The sequence below is a fragment of the Oncorhynchus clarkii genome, chromosome 16, assembly GCF_045791955.1.
Source record: "Oncorhynchus clarkii lewisi isolate Uvic-CL-2024 chromosome 16, UVic_Ocla_1.0, whole genome shotgun sequence".
Taxonomy (NCBI): Eukaryota; Metazoa; Chordata; class Actinopteri; order Salmoniformes; family Salmonidae; genus Oncorhynchus; species Oncorhynchus clarkii.
The window spans coordinates 7,548,739-7,567,137 of record NC_092162.1 but is presented as its reverse complement, the minus strand read 5'-3'; the positions used below and the strand labels follow the sequence as shown (position 1 = coordinate 7,567,137).

The 18,399-nt window shown below is 41.9% G+C and overlaps 1 protein-coding gene across 1 annotated transcript; it reads right to left on the bottom strand.

The window, feature by feature from the left end:
* Positions 1–1,629: 1,629 nt before the first annotated feature.
* LOC139367911 (dual specificity mitogen-activated protein kinase kinase 4-like) lies at positions 1,630–18,064 on the bottom strand. The gene is made up of 12 exons (XM_071106291.1): positions 17,783–18,064; positions 17,120–17,155; positions 11,221–11,332; positions 10,569–10,743; positions 9,994–10,113; positions 5,238–5,357; positions 5,080–5,131; positions 4,847–4,974; positions 4,654–4,731; positions 4,314–4,462; positions 4,092–4,137; positions 1,630–3,992 (listed from the first exon to the last, which is right to left on the bottom strand). The coding sequence occupies exons 1-12, from the start codon at positions 18,015–18,017 to the stop codon at positions 3,879–3,881; spliced, it is 1,365 nt and encodes a 454-aa protein (XP_070962392.1). The 5' UTR covers positions 18,018–18,064; the 3' UTR covers positions 1,630–3,878.
* Positions 18,065–18,399: the final 335 nt, after the last annotated feature.

The window sequence follows — 18,399 nt, the reverse complement described above, 5'->3', positions numbered from 1 at the left end:
ACATTGATCATATTTATATTTGACATTCCTTTATGATAAAATTAGATTGATTAACATAAACTCATATTCTGCCTTTTTGATCTTGCATTGTTCTTCCCAAAAAATATTTTTTCCATGGAGAACAATATGATGTAAAAGTACTGCATATGCAGAGTAAATATCCATTCTTACCAATTCTAACTGTGAATCTAGCACAGAATAATCTGTGTTCAATATGCTAAAGTACATGTGACCTTTTTATAAACTTGCTTCCATAGCCACCGTTATGCTGCAGAGGTTTAGGGTAGGATCTGTAGAATGATTATGAATCAGGAATGAAAAATAGTTTACTGAGATGTAAATATACCAAAAATAATAAACCCATCTGCAATACATGTATGATGTGGTCTATAGCTAAACGAATAGGGACCGTTAGAATATGTAAACGTAACTATGGGTATAATTTTAAACCCATGGCTGTGGGAATCAATTTTTCACTGACTTTTTTTTTTTTTTTTGAGCGCTAAAGGTCCCCAAGCTTCTGCTCACGTGCGGATCATGTTCTGCGCACGTGTTTCTTTACGCACACATTTGTGTGGTCTCTTTCCCTTCACATTCCGCACCGTCAATCGTGAATGATATATATAAAAAAAATTTACCGGTGAAACGTCCAAGCAGCGTCTGTTTTGGCCACATGAGAGAAATATTCGGTGTGGGTTTTTGTTTCACAGTAACGTTATAATATGTCATTATATTCCGTTCTGTTAGTAGTCTACATATCATTGTGATCTTGCAGACATAACTTTATTAAATGAGCAACATTCGCCAGAGTAGCCTGTTCTCTACTAGTAGAGGACAAGCAAATGCCAGAAGCGTCAAGACCTTTAATGCTCTGAAAAAAAGGTCAGTGGGAAGCCACTCCGTAATTTAACCACCACAGTGCCAATGAGATTATCAGAGATATTGTGATGTTTAGGTCATCTGACCGCAGCTCTACCATTGGCGCAGGCTTGGCTCATATGGATTCACTCCAGGAGCACAAACTAGAGCTGTTTTCAAGGAATGAGTTTAAGGTTCTGCCTCGAAGAAAAGAGGTTGTGTTCCCCTGCTCAGACATTGCATGCGGTTAGCTGATACAACGCGCGTCAGCAACGTCTGAACAGAGGAACACGACCAGAATCTTCACAGTCTCTGTTCAATGTACACCGAAATGCAGAAGAACGTTCAAAACACTAACTCTGTCTTGGATTGGCTATCAGTCAGATTTGGTTCAGTATCATTGTTATTTGATTTATTTATTTTTTTGACCAAATATTTCTCTCAAACAACTTTTTTCCCCTCTTGTTACTTCTTAATTAAACTGTCGCACCCTTGTTAATAGGATTTCACCACGCCATTAGGCATTTACAACAGCCACACAGGTCATGTGCTCCATCCTGATCACCTAATGTAGAGGGATGACTTTCTTTTCTCTTTTTACATCAACATTTCACATCTGACAGAAAGCTTCCCTGTTGCTTGGCCACTGAACAGCTTTCCATAGCAGTGCATTACTGTAGAAGAGAAAGCAATAAACTTTAAACACAAATAATCATTGTTTCTGTGTTGTACCTTTGTCTACGACCCAGGTTCACAACACAGCACTATGTATTTTCTCAATGTGAACTTTATTATAATTTTATTTTTTTACCCTTGATCAATATACAATATCATACTCATTGCCCTTAACATTGTATGATCTATAATATGAACATTCCAATAAATTGCAATTCACCATTTAACCATTAGTTTTCCACATCTCAGCTTATAAGAGCATAGGCTTCTTCAGAGACAAAGTTTAGAACTATTCAGACAGAAACGCAATGAATAGAGACGACTGGATTCCGTACTCCACATAACAGGGAATCAGGTCAGGTCTATGTAGTACATTTCTATCCGAATATTCTGTAAATTTCCTCTCTCCTGAATAAGCTGCATATGTACGTGACATTTCTGTACGAAACACTTGTCCCTGACCCCTGACTTTTCCAAGGGGGCATTTCGTGAAGCGCAATTTAACTTCATGAAATGTTAGCCAGCTACATTTCCTAAACATTCAAAAACAATTGTGTATTTTTCTAGTTCTTAATATCACATATAGTAAGTAACCTGGGAGTTACATCTGAAAGGGTCATTGAAGTTATCTGGCAAACGCATCGACTGTGCTTAGTGAAACAACCCAGGTTCCAACATAGCGATGCTGAACCCCTGCAGTTTGGTTCACTAGCATAGGAGCACCATGTTTCTTTTGCTTCGCTACAGTATTATACACTGAACGTGGGTGACCTGACAAGACTGACACCGTGGATTTCTGAGCGCGAAAGAAAGTGACTTCCTCACCTCTCATTCATCTTTTTATTTTGCCGTAGTTTAACTAGGCAAGTCAGTTGAGAACTAGTTCTTATTTACAATGACGGCCCACCCCAGCCCTAACCCGGATGACGCTGGGCCAATTGTGCGCCGCCCTATGGGACTCCCAATCACGGCCGGTTGTGACACCGCCTGGGAACGAACCAGGGTCTGTAGTGACGCCTCTAGCACCGCAATGCAGTCCCTTAGGCCACTCGAGACCCAAATACACAACAATCTGCACTGATCAGACTACACAGGATAGGTGAAAGCCTATCAGCAACATCTATTCCATGTTCACCTGTCTAGGTCTTTCACATCAGTGGAAAAGGGGACAAGAAGAGGATTTCACTAGACACTATTGAGATGCGCCCTACATGTTGCCTAAGGGTTGAAGAGGGAAACAGAACCTTCCATCAGTGCGAGCCTCGTATCATGGCCAGCGGCCCGAGCCACATGCCGATTTTTATCTATGATTCTGTGTGTGATCAGGCAGGCTGGGCAGCTGAACAGTGCTGTAGTATAACATGACTGTCGTGGGGGTCGGACACTCCTTTTGCACAGACAGATGCAGCACTGACCTGGTCAAGCAATGAAATGTATATCCGACACATGTTCAACTTGTGACGTCTAGGTTTAATAGCTAGCCGACTGGCTGTAACTTCATCCAGTTTGCAACGTGTGGCAGGTGAAGAACTGTGTACTCTTATAACTGCTTGAGGAGACAATGTCGAGTGCGTCCGTGGTAACAAGTCCTGACTGCTGAACAGAACCGGTGAACAATAGCAGACTGTTTTGAGATGTACACACACATATAGATTTACAATCCTACTGTCCAGTTAGCAGAGAACAACATTTGGAGTCATACTGTAAAATTGCATATTAAGAAAATAAAGCCACGTTTACACCATCGATCTGTGTTTCAGGGAACGATAACTTTTAGATTATCAGACCCCTTCATTTACAATGAGTTAAGGTGCCCACAGCATACTGAGAGATTCGAGTGTCTCGCTCAGACAAGTCTGTCTGCATTACATCTGTCTACGACGTAGAGGTGAGCACACAAACGCATACATACAATACAGTCCACAATGTACAATCCAAATAGATGACTCTTTTTCATAACGTCATGAGCGGCACTTTCCAACATGTTTGTTTATTTGGTAACATCGATTTTCAAGTATACACCCATATATTGACTCTAAACTGTTTTTTTTCTCCCTAGCACATAAAAAAAGATGACCGTTGTGTATATGCGTTGAGCCAATTGAATGTCTTCAAGTTTAGCTGTCTGAAGACGGGAGGATAATCTAGATGTTTTTATGGACATTGAACAGGGTGGTGACAAGTATGTGTGTATTATCGTATTGCACAGAGCGATTGGTTTGGAATATGGAATTGTTCTCATGTTCTTTGGAACATGGAAACAAACACCTTGTTACTATAGTAACTGAGGGCAGGGGATGTCATGCGTTGTGTGTCGCGGTGTACTGATTCCCCCCCCCCCCCAGTCAGTCCACATACATAGGGGAGATAGGGGAGGCAGGGATCTGGTCCAGGATGCGACACACGTAGCTGGCCACGTCCACAAACCTCTCCTCGTACATCAGGATGAACGGGTGTTTCTGGAGGAGACAAACATGTATCTCAGCCACATAGAAACTAGGTCAAGCTTTGCTGTTGCCCGCATAGCAGTCAATACACAGTGAAATCCACAAACTTACCAGGAGCTCCTTGTACTTGGGCCGTTTTGACTCATCCTTTGTGAGGCTGTAGAACAAGAGAAGAAGCAATTGGCAAAGACAACAGAAAGAGCAATGTTGCCTTTTCACCATTCTACCAGGAGAGGGAGGAAAAAACCAATGGTGAATCCTCTAGGGTGAGAGTCTAATAGCAATGTCCACTGGAGGGAGTGGTAGACTGCTTTCACCAGAGGCGATACTCACCATAAATTGACAAAGTTGATGAACTTGGGGGAGAACTGCCTGTCTTCAGAGTTGCAGAGCTGCGGCGGCTCACCCTTCACCACCTGGGTCAGCTGATCAAACACGCTATTCCACTTGGGGTACGGGAATCTGCCGGTGGCCAACTCATACTGAAGACACGCAGAAATGCAATTACTCATTGACTACCACCAACAAGGGTTTAGAAATAGTTAGATTGTGCATTTCTTAGTGTACAAATTGTTACCAATAACAGTGCAGCTAGGTTATAACATAGCAAACCTGTTATTCCCCATTGGAGGCCATCAAATCAATGTATGAATTAACTGAATTAAATATCTACCAGGGTTATCCCCAAACTCCACACGTCAGATCGGACGTCGTAGCCTTGTCTGGATGCACTGGGGTCTATCCTCTCCGGCTGAGCAACAGGAAAAGAACAAACACAACTTTTCCACGATATACTGGACAATTCAGGAACCGAATCCTAGCTTGACATTTGAGTGAGATTTTCGCAAAAAAATGTACAGACTTACTGCCATGTAGGGTCTGCAGCCTGCGTCTCTGGTCTTGGCTATAGAGTCCACCAGCTGACCACTGATGCCAAAGTCACACAGCTTGATGTTGCCGTTACGATCCATGAGAATGTTGGAAGGTTTGATGTCTGTAAGATCACAAACATACTGACGTTTTAGACTTCATGCACCACACACAGCTGGAATTTGCATAAATATGGCCAAAATTCTAAAAGATGTATCTGACAACTTACCTCTGTGAATTATTTTCAAGTTTTCTTTTAAGTGGTTCAGCGCTTTAACGGTCTGTAAAGAAACAAACACATTTCATTACAATCTGTGACCAACAACTGCATTCATATAAATATGTTATAAACAGATTATAGTCACAGAAAATAAAATAACCACTCACTGCTAATGTAATTTTGCCTAATATTTCCTCTGGAATGACGTCATCTAACGAACAATATACACATTTGTAGAATTTGTCGAATGAGGTAGACATTAGTTCCATACATATCCAACAGTCACCCTAAAGAGAAAGAAATGTCATTATTAAACACAAGTGTTCCACATTGTAACAAAACAACATGTCCTGCCACCACCCCGTCCAGACCAAACATTTGAGAATTACTACTGCCCCGGAACTGAACCTGTCTAATTAGTTATTCTCACCTTTCTGACGAGAACTCTGTATAACTGGATGCTATATACAGAACTAACATGCACTGTTACAAAAGTATGTGGACATCCCTTAAAATTAGTGGATTAGGCCAATTCAGCCACACCCGTTGCTGACAGATGTATAAAATCAAGCATAACAGCCATGCAAACTCCATAGACAAACATTGGCAGTTGAATGGCCTTACTGAAGAGCTCAGTGACTTTCAATGTGGCACCGTCATAGGATGCCACATTGTCAGTTTGTTAAATGTCTGCCCTACTAGAGATGCCCCGGTCAACTGTAAGTACTGTTATTGTAAAGTGGAAACATCTAGGAGCAACAATGGCTCAGCCGCAAAGTGGTAAGCCAACACAAGCTCACATAATGGGACCGCCGAGTGCTAAGGCACGTAAAAATCATCTGGCTGAATGGAAGCAAGTCCCCGCAGCAATGTTCCAACATCTAGTGGAAAGCCTTCCAAGAAGAGTGGAGGCTGTTATAGCAGCAAAGGGGGGACCAACTCCATATTAATGCCCATGATTTTGGAATGAGATGTTCGCCAAGCAGGTGTCCACATACTTTTGGTCCATTAGTGTATAATATGCAACAATTAACGATTTTACTGAGTTACAGTTTATATAAGGAAATCAGTCAATTGAAATGTTTTATTTTTATTTTTTATTTTACCTTTATTTAACTAGGCAAGTCCGTTAAGAACAAATTCTTATTTTCAATGACAACCTGGGAACAGTGGGTTAACTGCCTTGTTCAGGGACAGAACGACAGATTTTTACCTTGTCAGCTCGGGGATTCAATCTTCCAACTTTTTGGTTACTAGTCCAACACTCTAACCACTAGGCTACCTGCCGCCCGCAAATAAAATTATTAGGCCCTAATCTATGGCTTTCACATGACTGGGCAGGGATGGAGCCGGCAGGGGTGGAGCCATGGGGGGGGGGGGGGGGGGGGGGGGGGGGAATAGGCCCACCCACTGGGAAGCCAGGACCGGCCAATCTAAATGAGTTTTTCCCCACAAAAGAGTTTTATCATAGACAGAAATACTCCTCAGTTTCATCAGATGTCCTGGTGGCTGGTCTCAGATGAGCCCGCAGGTGAAGAAACCAGATGTGGAGGTCCTGGGTTGGCGTGGTTACACGTGGTCTGCGGTTGTGACGCAGGTAGGACGTACTACCAAATTCTTCATAAATGACTTGATGCGGCTTATGGTAAGAAATGAACATTCAATTCTCTGCCAAAAGCTCTGGTGGTCATTCCTGCAGTCAGCATGCCAATTGCACGCTCCCTCAAAACCTGAGACATCTGTGGCACTGTGTGGCCTTTTGTTGTCCCCAGCACAAAGTGCACCTGTGCAGATCATGCAGTTTAACCAGCTCCTGCACATGCCACACCTGTCAGGTGGATGGATTATCTTGACAAAGGACAAAGGCTCACTAACAAGGATGTAAACAAATGTATGCACAAAATCTGAGCGAAATAAGATTTTGTGCATATAGAACATTTCTGTGAACTTTTATTTCAGCGCATGAAACATGGGACCAAGACTTTACAAGTTGCGTTAATATTTTTTTGTTCAGTATAGAAACAGTCACTACTTCTAATATATAATATACAGTCATGTAGGTATTGAAACATGTACTGTAGATATTATATTAACCGATAACACAGTCTCGCTTACACTCCACACTGCCCTCTCCCACCTGGACAAGAGGAACACCTGTGAATGTTGTTCATTGACTCAAGCTCAGCGTTCAACACCACACCTCCCTCTGCAACTGGATCCTGGACTTCCTGATTGGCCACCCCCAGGTGGTAAGGGTAGGTAACAACACATCTGCCATGCTGATTATCAACACAGGGGCCCCTCAGGGGTGTGTGCTCAGTCCCCTCCTGTAGTCACTGTTCACACATGACTGCATGACCAGGCACGACTCCAACACCATCATTAAGTTTGCTGATGGCCCGACAGCGGTAGGACTGATCACTGACGACGATGAGACAGCCTACAGGGAGGAGGTCAGAGATCTGGCTGTGTGGTGTCAGGACTAGAGGTCGACCGATTCTGATTTTTCAACACCGATACCGATTATTGGAGGACCAAAAAAGCCGATGCCGATTAATCGGCCGATTTAAAGATAAAAAATGTATTTGTAATAATGACAATTACAACAATACTGAATGAACACATATTTTAACTAAATATAATACAGCAATAAAATCAATTTAGCCTCAAGTAAATAATGAAACATGTTCAATTTGGTTTAAATAATGCAAAAACAAAGTGTTTGGAGAAGAAAGTAAAAGTGCAATATGTGCTATGTAAGAAAGTTTCAGTTCCTTGCTCAGAACATGAGTCTTCAATATCCCAGGTAAGAAGTTTTAGGTTGTAGTTATTATAGGACTATTTCCCTCTATACCATTTGTATTTCATTAATCTTTGACTATTGGATGTTCTTATAGGCACTTTAGTATTGCCAGCTTCCATCCCTCTCCTCGCCGCTACCTGGGCTCGAACCAGGAACACATCGACAACAGCCACCCTCGAAGCAGCTTTACCCATGCAGAGCAAGGGGAACAACTACTCCAAGTCTCAGAGCGAGTGACGTTTGAAACGCTATTAGCGTGCACCCTGTTAACTAGCTAGACCAGCCTAATCTCGGGAGTTGATAGGCTTGAAGTCATAAACAACGCAATGCTTGAAGCACAGCGAAGAGCTGCTGGCAAAACGTATGAAAGTGCTGTTTGAATGAATGCTTACGAGCCTGCTGGTGCCTACCATCGCTCAGTCAGATGGTAGACTTAATTATAACATAATAACACACAGAAATACGAACCTTAGGGCATTAATATGTTTGAATCCAGAAACTATCATTTTGAAAACAAACATTTATTCTTTCAGTGAAATACGGAACCGTTCCGTATTTTATCTAACGGGTGGCATCCATCAGTCTAAATATTGCTGTTACATTTCACAACCTTCAATGTTATGTCATAATTACGTAAAATTCTTGCAAATTAGTTCACAATGAACCAGGCTTCCCAAACTGTTGCATATACCCTGACTCTACGTGCAATGAACGGCAAGAGAAGTGACAATTTCACCTGATTTTAATATTGCCTGCTAACCTGGATTTCTTTTAGCTGAATATGCAGGTTTAAAAATATATACTTCTGTGTATTGATTTTAAGAAAGGCATTGATGTTCATGGTTAGGTACACATTGGAGCAACGATACGCACCGCATCAATTATATGCAACGCAGGACACGCTAAATAAATTTGTAATATCATTAACCATATGTAGTTAACTAGTGATTATGATTGATTGATTGTTTTTTTATAAGATAAGTTTAATGCCAACTAGCAACTTACCTTGTCTTCTTCCTGCATTTGCGTAACATGCAGGCTCCTCGTGAGGCAGGTTGTTAGAGCGTTGGACTAGTTAACCGCAAGGTTGCAAGATTGAATCCCCAAGCTGACAAGGTAAAAATCTGTCGTTCTGCCCCTGAACAAGGCAGTTAACCCACCGTTCCTAGGCCGTCATTGAAAATAAGAATGTGTTCTTAACTGACTTGCCTAGTTAAATAAAGGTAAAATAAATAAAAAATAATAAATAGGCTATATCGGGGGCGTCCAAAAATACCGATTTCCGATTGTTATGAAAACCTGAAATCGGCCCTAATTAAATCGACCATTCCGATTAATCGGTCGACCTCTAGCCAGGACATCAACCTTTCCCTCAACGTCAGCAAGACAAAGGAGTTGAACGTGGACTACAGGAAACTGAGGGCAGAGCACGCACCCATTCACATTGATGGGGCTGTAATGGAGCAGGTCGAGAGCTTCAAGTTAATCGGTCTCCACATCACTAAGGAATTAACACCAACACAGTCGTGAAGAAGACACAACAATGCCTCAGGAAGCAAAATAAATATTTGGCATGGGCATTCAGATCCTCAAAAAGTACTACAGCTGCACCATTGAGAGAATCTTGAATGTCTGCATCACCACTTGGTGATCAAGGAGCTCTGTACCAGACATGTCAGAGGAAGGCCCTAAAAATTGTCAAAGACTCCAGCCACCCAAGTCATAGACTGTTCTCTCTGCTACTGCACAGCAAGCAGTACCGATGCACCAAGTCTGGAACCAATAGGACCAGGAACAGCTTCAAATAGCTACCCGGATTATCTGCATTGAACCCCCTTTGCACAAACTCTTTAGACTCATCACATACGCTGCTGCTAATCTATTCTGCCTAGTCACTTTATCCCTACCTATATGTACTCATCTACTTCAATTACCTCGTACCCCTGCCCATCAACTCAGTACTGATAACCCATGTATATAGCCAAGTTATTGTTACTCATTGTGTATTTATTCCTTGTCTTATTAACAAGGGAAAGGACCCTTCAGTAAGCATTAGTGTTAGTCCACACCTGTTGTTTACCAATCATGTAACAAATAAAATGTGATTTGAAAAGTCTCACCTCTCTGAAGAGAGCTCCGTAGAACTGAACGATGTAGAGACAGTCACTACTCCTCATCACCACGTCTAGATCCATCAGCAGCTGCTTCTGTTCCTTCTCATCCACCGTGGAGCGGATCCTCTGATTAGGGGGGACAGAGACGACAACAACAACAGGTGTTCAGCAGAAATAGAGGAAACAGCTCAGAGATCAGTTTTATAGTCGTAGTCGTCACCTGATGAAGACCATTAAAAACCCTGTTGTATCTCTAGGTCTACCATCCACCAAGAACCAAGACAATATTTTACCAGGTCTCGTACTTATTATACTTGAGATGCGCACATTTTTCTCCTCATTGTGGTGATATCCAATTGTGATCCACTACAATCTTGCCTCATCGCTGCAACTCCCCAACGGGATTGGGAGAGGCGAAAGTCGGTGTTATGCTTCCCCGAAACATGACCCACCGAACCGCGCTCCTTAACACCCGCCCGGAACAATCTGATTTACGAGGTGCGTAGACTACAGTATATCAACTATAGTATTCAACTTGGAACGTCTCAGTCAGTGAGGATGAGAGCAGCTGGTGTGGTCACCTTGACGGCCATGATCTGTCCACTGGGTTTGTGCTGCATCTGGTTGACGGAGCCGTAGGCCCCGCGGCCGATCTCCCCCAGGTCCCTCAGGTCCTCGGCCGTGAAGTCACAGGCCTTCTCCGTAGAAATCTTCAGCTTCCCCGACGACTCGATACTGTGTGTCCTCATACGCTCTCTGTAGGGGGAGGAAGAGCAGGGAGGGGATGAAGAAGAGAGGAAAGAGATGTGGGGAAGGACGAAGACAGGGTGAAAGAGGGAGGAGGTGGAAAGAGGAATAGAGAGGAAAAAGAGGAAACAGAGAGAATGAAGAAGAGAGTGTTTTGGGGCAAAAGGGAGCATCATATGATGCACAAGGAAGTGATTTCTAACCCACCTCGTTCCTTTACAATCATAACGTCTTGGTTTCTTCCTCAATAGCAGAGCAGACCACACTGAAGAAGAGACTGAAGATGCTAACTAATCATGCAGCCATTTTGCTGTATTCTCAGAGCCGTCTTAAACACTATTCCTTCACACAGACAGTACCCTACAGACCGTGTGAAGATGTTTCTCTACAACAATAAAACCAAACAGAAATACATAATCTGTTAGAAAGCTAAGGACTATCAGGTCTCTAAATGTGCATTTCTTATCCGCTCTCCACAGCACTTACATGTGTGGGTTCTGGAAGGAAGGTGCAGTTGAAGGTGAGGGGTTGAGGGGCAACCTGGTAGCTGGCTTCACTGAAGGGTTGGCAAAGTTCAGCTTCAGGGCTTTACGTTTACCTGGCAGAGAGACACAGAGGGAAACAGTTTGTACACAACATATGCTGGTTAGGGAATAAGGGAAACCGGGTGATGCTACATTGGTGAATGGGACATATAGTTATGATTCTATGGGGATGGAACCGGATAGGATGTAAGAGCATGGAATAAGTATATTTCACAGTATGAAAATAGTTTTCAGGACTGTATCATAAAGTGAGACCAATAACCATGTTTCCATCAACAGTTTTCACAAGAGTAAACTTAAAAGTATTTTTTTTAATCACGAGAGATGGGATGGAAACAGGAAGTTTCGGGTATAATTTAATAAATTTGTTTGTTTGACACGGTGGGATTATTTTGTGTCGGTAAAATTTGTTATGTAAGAAATGGCGATGGAAACTCCTTAATGCACAAACATTGATATAAACACCATCATATCAAAGTAAACTTGGAATCACGTGATGATATGATGTGGTCCTCCCACTACGACTCAGGTAACCATGCAGTTTATTAGGCTACAGATTAACTAATTTATGAACTGCACAGGGTGATGAAAGCGCACGGTGATCTTGATGCTCCAATAAATATTGAGGGTTTGATTCTGGTGACATTATTATCGACGCTTGTGTTCCTCTTGACAGCTTCTCCATAATAATCTCAGTATGTAGAGTAGCCTACGCACACGTGCCAAGACCATTTGCTATTTAACGTAACAGTTTGTGACAAAACTATTGGTAGAATTGAAAAAGTGTTGGAAACATTTATTCAGTACACGAAAACTCACTGATTTCTTTTCTGCAACAAGTTCCCACCACTAGTGGGAAAATTCACATTTTTTTAATGCGGATTTTAGAATATTGACGTGAAAATCTCTCAATAACTTGATGGAAACCTAGCTATTGAGAACCATTTCAATAAAAACTAGTAAGCCACGAACTCCACTAAGTCATGTAACCAGAAGTCACTGACAAAGTTGAGTTTCAGTGCAAATGAAGTTGAATTTCAGTACATTAAAGTACCAGTGATGTTTCAGGAGACTGGAAATAATAATTATTAGCTACAGATCATTCGGGAAGTATTCAGACCCATTGACTTTTTCCACATTCTGTTAGTTTACGGCCTTATTCTAAAATGGATTAAAAATGTAATTTTCCTCATCAATCAACAAACAATGACAAAGCAAAAACAATTTAGACATTTTTGCAAATGTATTAAAAAGTGTATATATATATATATATATATAAACACATTTACATAAGTATTCAGACCCTTTACTCTGTACTTTGTTGAAGCACCTTTGGCAGCGATTACAGCCGAGTCTTCTTGGGTATGACACTACAAGCTTGGCACACCTGTATTTGGGGAGTTTCTCCCATTCGTCTCTGCAGATCCTCTCAAGCTCTGTCAGGTTGGATGGGGAGCGTCGCTGAACAGCTATTTTCAGGTCTCTCCAGAGATGTAAGATCGGGTTCCAAGTCTGGGCTCTGGCTGGGCCACTCAAGGACATTCAGAGACTTGTCTCGAAGCTACTCCAATGTTGTCTTGGCTGTGTGCTTAGGGTCGTTGTCCTGTTGGAAGGTGAACCTTCACCCCAGTCTGAGGTCCTGAGGGCTCTGGAGCAGGTTTTCATCAAGGATCTGTGTACTTTCTCCGTGCATCTTTCTCTCGACCCTGATTTATTCTCCCAGCCCCTGCCACTGAAAAACATCCCCACAGCATAATGCAGCCAGGTTGGTGCCAGGTTTCCTCCAGGTGTGACGCATTCAGGCCAAAGAGTTCAATCTTGGTTTCATCAGACCAGAGAATCCTTTTCTTCCCCTGGGTGACCAGCTCAAGGAAGAGTCTTGGTGGTTCCAAACTTCTTCCATTTAAGAATGATGGAGGCCACTGTGTTCTTGGGGACCTTCAATGCTGCATACATTTTTTGGTACCCTTCTCCAGATCTGTGCCTCGACACAATCCTGTCTCTGGGCTCTACGGACAATTCCTTCGACCTTATGGCTTGGTTTTTGATCTGACATGCACTGTCAACTGTGGGACCTTATATAAACAGGTGTGTGCCTTTCCAAATCATGTCCATTCAATTGAATTTATCACAGGTGGACTCCAAGTTATAGAAACATCTCAAGGGTGATCAATGTAAACGATGCACCTGAGCCCAATTTAAAGTCTCATAGCAACGGGTCTGAATACTTATGTCAATAGGGTACTTCTGTTTTTGTTTTATATTTGCAAAAAACTTCAACTGTTTTCACTTTGCCATTATGGGGTATTGTGTGTTGATTGAACATTTTTATTTAATCAATTTTAGAACAAGGCTGTAACGTAACAAAATGTGAAAAGGGGAATGGGTCTGAATACTTTCCGAAGTCACTGTATATCAATGTGTCATCATTACCCAATGCTCAGAGAAGGACCGTCTCCTCATACTTTTCAGGCTTGGAGTTTACCGGGTATTGACAGAACACAAACATTATGCATTATAAACATAAGCAAAGTGGCCATAAATATAGAGGTTCCCAATTACCAGGAAATATAGACGACGCCAGCATGTTGACACTGATAACAAGCACAACATTAACCCAACATGATGTGATTGCATTGTGAACCTGTATGCATTGGGAATCCCTTCAAGACATTTCCATAGTGGATGTTTTCATTGTAGCAGTAGCTACAGTAATAGACATGTCAAAGAGGACACCTACCAACACCCTCAAACATTATGACTTCCAAATGAGACGGAAATATATGTTTTTATTTGGCCTTTTATTTAACCAGGCAAGTCAGTTAAGAACAAATTCTTATTTTACAATGAGGGCCTAGGAACAGTAGGTTAACTGCCTTGTTCAGGGGCAGAACGACAGATGTGTACCTTGTCAGCTCGGGGATTCGATCTTGCAACCTTTCTGGTTACTAGTCCAACGCTCCAACTACCTTCCGTCCCACAATATCAACTATTCCGCACTAGCATAGTAGATATCTGTTGACTCTTTAAGAAGTGCTCCATTTGACTATCGTGATCTTGTATCAGGGTTATATGGCACATAATAACTGTTAAATACTCCACTAGATGATAATGTTGAGGATGAGATGGGAAGGTGTCGAGGTCTTATTGGACAGTGAACAGTGGCCTACAGGGCCAAATCAGATGTGCAGTACTAGTTGTCCCTTTAACCATATACCCAGGTGGAAATAGGTCCACATGAAAAAATAAAGGAGAGAGCAACACACTCAGATACAGTCATTTAATAACCAACGTTTGGACAAGCAAACTGTCTTCATCAGGGTATAATGACAAACACTGAGAGTCACTAGTTTATATAGTGTCAAAGGACACACACAGGTGTCTGTAATCATGGGCGGGTGTGGCTTGATATCATTGGTTAATTTACCGGTATAGCCATATTTCTGTCGAAATCAGATTGTTTTTTGCTAATTCTTTTGATTCGACAGAATTGGCAGTAGGGCTGACTGTTTTTCAAGGGAAGCGGGTGACAACTATCAGCCCTAAACAAACTGTTACGATCAGTAGGTTTCCTGTAGGGATCAGTGTATAGAACATTATCCTCACACAAAATCAGACGATCAAGGAAACCGATTTGACGTGTGTCAGATTGCATAGTAAATCTCAGATGCTGAAAATAAGAGATAAGAAAAGCATGGAATGTGCATGGAGCATGGAGTTGTTTTGCAGTACCCCTACTAGTGGTCCCTTTAACCATTATGCCCAGGTGAAAATGGGTCATCACCCAAACCAACGCTCCACCATGGATTAGATTAGTCAACATAGAACAGTGGACAGACAGCCCACTAGCAGAGAATCACACAGACCGCATCTCAATAGTCTAGAGAGACTTCCACTCCTTGTCTCCTCTCCTTTGCGGCTCTGACAACACATACTAGGTTAACTTCTCTAGGGTAGGGGGCAGCATTTGGAATTTTGGATGAAAAGCATGCCCAAATTAAACTGCCTTCTACTCAGGCCCAGAAGATAGGATATGCATATAGTTAGTGGATTTGGATAGAAAACACCCTAAAGTTTCCAGAACTGTTAAAATAATGTCTGTGAGTATAACATAACTGATTTGGCAGGAAGTAGGATAAGTTTTTGTTGTTGTAGTTTTCTGTTCAATGCCATTACAGTATCCATTGATTTAGGACTCATATTGCAGTTCCGATGCCTTCCACTAGATGTCAACAGTCTTTAGAAATTGTTTCAGGCTTGTATTCTGAAAAATGAGGGCGTAAGAGCAGTCTGAATGAGTGGACCCTGCCGTGTCACAGAGCTGTTTCATGCACGCGACCGAGAGAGTGCCTTTCTTGTTTACCTTTTATATTGACGACGTTATTGTCCGGTTTAAATATTATCGATTATTTAGGCTAAAAACAACCTGAGGAGTGAATATAAACACTGTTTGACGTGTTTCTATGAACTTTACGGATACAATTTGGATTGTTTTGTCTGCCTGTTGTGACTGCGTTTGAGCCTGTGGATTACTGAAGAAAACGTGCGAACAAAACTGAGGTTTTCGGATATAAAGAGAGACTTTATCGAACAAAAGGAACATTTATTGAATAAATGAATGTCTTCTGAGTGCAAACATATGAATATCATCAAAGTTAAGTGATTAATTTGATCTCTATTTCTGACTTGTGTAACTCTTCTACTTGGCTGGTTACTCTTTGTAATGATTTGCATTTTTTAAATCTGACACAGTGGTTGGATTCACAAGAAGTTTATCTTTAAACCTATGTAAAATAGTTGTATGAATTTCTGTATTTGTATTTCTGTATTTCTGTATTTGTATTTCTGTATTTGTATTTCTGTATTTGAATTTGGCGCTCTGCAATCTCACTGGATGTTGGCCAGGTGGTACACTTCCCACATACCCTAGAGAGGTTAAAGAGATACGGTCGATACCGACCAAATATTTGCTTTCACCTGTCCAGTCATTGCAGATGGATGAAAGCAGACAGGAAGAGGAAGCTACTTCCAAATTTTGAGATGCACCCACAGAGAGAGAGAGGGTTGGTGTGCTACGAGAGTGTGTTAGTGGGTATAATTTGTTAAACATTCCAACAGGAATCTGTTCCAAAAACTTTGTAAATAACCAGGTTGTATAGCGGCAGAATAAACTACCGAGTTGGGGGTGGGCTAATTCATAAAGTTTTTAACTCACCACGTTAATTCCGAAAAATGTCTGTCCTCAATCTGGTAGCCTATGGACAAATATTAAGAATAAGCTACGTGGTGAGTTGATGGCTATTCGGCAGCTAGTTAGCTAGGTGAATTGATCAGGCAACTTTGTATGCGTTGATTATTGGCAACCTTGTACTTTACGAAGTTTTTGGAACATATTCCTGTTGGAATGTTCCACAAATTATACCCACCCTATCTGAAACCCTAAAAGGAGAGAGAGAGAGAGATATCCTCCTGTTGTCTGGTCATTATATAACCTGGATGGAAGTAATCAATGCACTATGGCTGTGCAACCCTGGCTTTCAAGGGCAAGTGAGAGCTGGTTATGTTATTTATGCTACCCTACACATATTTGGCTGTCTAAGATTTTGGGCCTCACATATACAATCATTTATTTTCAGTAGCTATGGAATGGTGGCAAACTTCTAACATGGAACCCATAGTAATTCATGAAAACACAACGTAATACAGAATGAGGAAATCAAACACAAAAGAGAAATGGGGAGCAGAAAACAATGGTGAATCATATTCCACTATGATCAACAGAATATCACATGAACCAAGTAATATTCTACTGAAATCCTATAAATAAAAATAAATAGTACCTGTTTCGTTTTGACACCTCCAGCACGTGTTGCTTTCTGAAATGTTTAAAAATAAAAGAGTTGAAGCTGGACAATTCCCGACAGACACACACGAAGTACATAATAGATAGCACCAACACTGATCACAGATAGCTACATAATACGATGTCACTCAAAATATAGCACTGACAGTTAACATTTCAATGCCAATTATGTCTCATTGTTTAAAAAAGGTCAAATGTATATTAGAAAACAAAGTAATTGAATCGTTATTATCTACAAATAGTGTAATTAATTGAGTAACAATACAGTAATAAATACGTAGGTTTCTCAATCTGGTAGTAGGCCTTGGGTTGAGTTGTGCATGTAGCAGCTAACATCGGTTGATGTAAACTCAATTGCAGTGGAACGTCTGTAACTGCAACGCAACACTTTTCAGTTGGTGCGTTTACATATCAGCGGTTGTAACATTGTTACAGTACACCTCGCAGAAAAACACAATGTTGCAACAAATTGCCGACGCGCTACATTTAGCAGAATATATAGTTAGCTACAATGCATCTCTGCTATGTAGCTTAGCCTCGGGGCAATGGTAGTTAGGCTAGCCAAGTCATGTTTTTCAACAGCTAACGTTTAATAGCTCTGATCAACCTGAAAATAGACATTTAGGGCATCTGGTCTAACCTTGCATGCTGCTGACGGTGGTCATGTGTTGTGTTTGCGGGTGATGGTGGTGCGAGGTGGATCCTGCAATGTTGCTGTTTCCGCTGGAGGTTGTTGAGTTGCTGCTGGAACTGGGAGTCGCCATTGTTGTGTTCGATTCCAGCAGCGCCGAGGCTGCGATGCAGGCAGAGCAAACTTCTCCCCCTCTCTCTCTCTCTCCACACGGGACACTGCGCCAGCGAACGCAGCACAGCATAGACGGCCACGTCTATGGACGTCCCGGGCCCAGTCACGGAAGTCTGTGCGTAACAAGTTACGCCAGAAAGGGTAGGGGTTTCCATTGGGCTGGTATGGGGCGCCAAGCTTTAACTTTGGGCACCGCACGTACTGTGGAGGCTACTGGAGCAACCATTTTTGAGGATTCTAGTTATATGTACATAAATACTTTATTGAATGAGGGTAATGGAGACGTAAGGTTGGCCCAGCAGTAGAGGGGTTGTAAGTAGGCCAATGCGTGAGCAGAGGCGGACTGGCCATCTGGCATTTCGGGGCAAATGTCAGATGGGCTGGCCCATTTGTAGCACCTAGGGCCAGTCTAGCAATTTGTTGTTGTTGTTGCAGGGTAGCCTAGTGGTTAG

Excerpts from the sequence above, each read along its gene's own strand:
- LOC139367911 (XM_071106291.1), bottom strand. The coding sequence starts at position 18,017 with ATGCTGTGCTGCGTTCGCTGGCGCAGTGTCCCGTGTGGAGAGAGAGAG. Across the intron at positions 10,114-10,568 it reads GACAGATCATGGCCGTCAAG|AGGATCCGCTCCACGGTGGA; the intron begins GTGACCACACCA and ends CCCCCTAATCAG. Across the intron at positions 4,975-5,079 it reads CTTGAAAATAATTCACAGAG|ACATCAAACCTTCCAACATT; the intron begins GTAAGTTGTCAG and ends GTGATCTTACAG.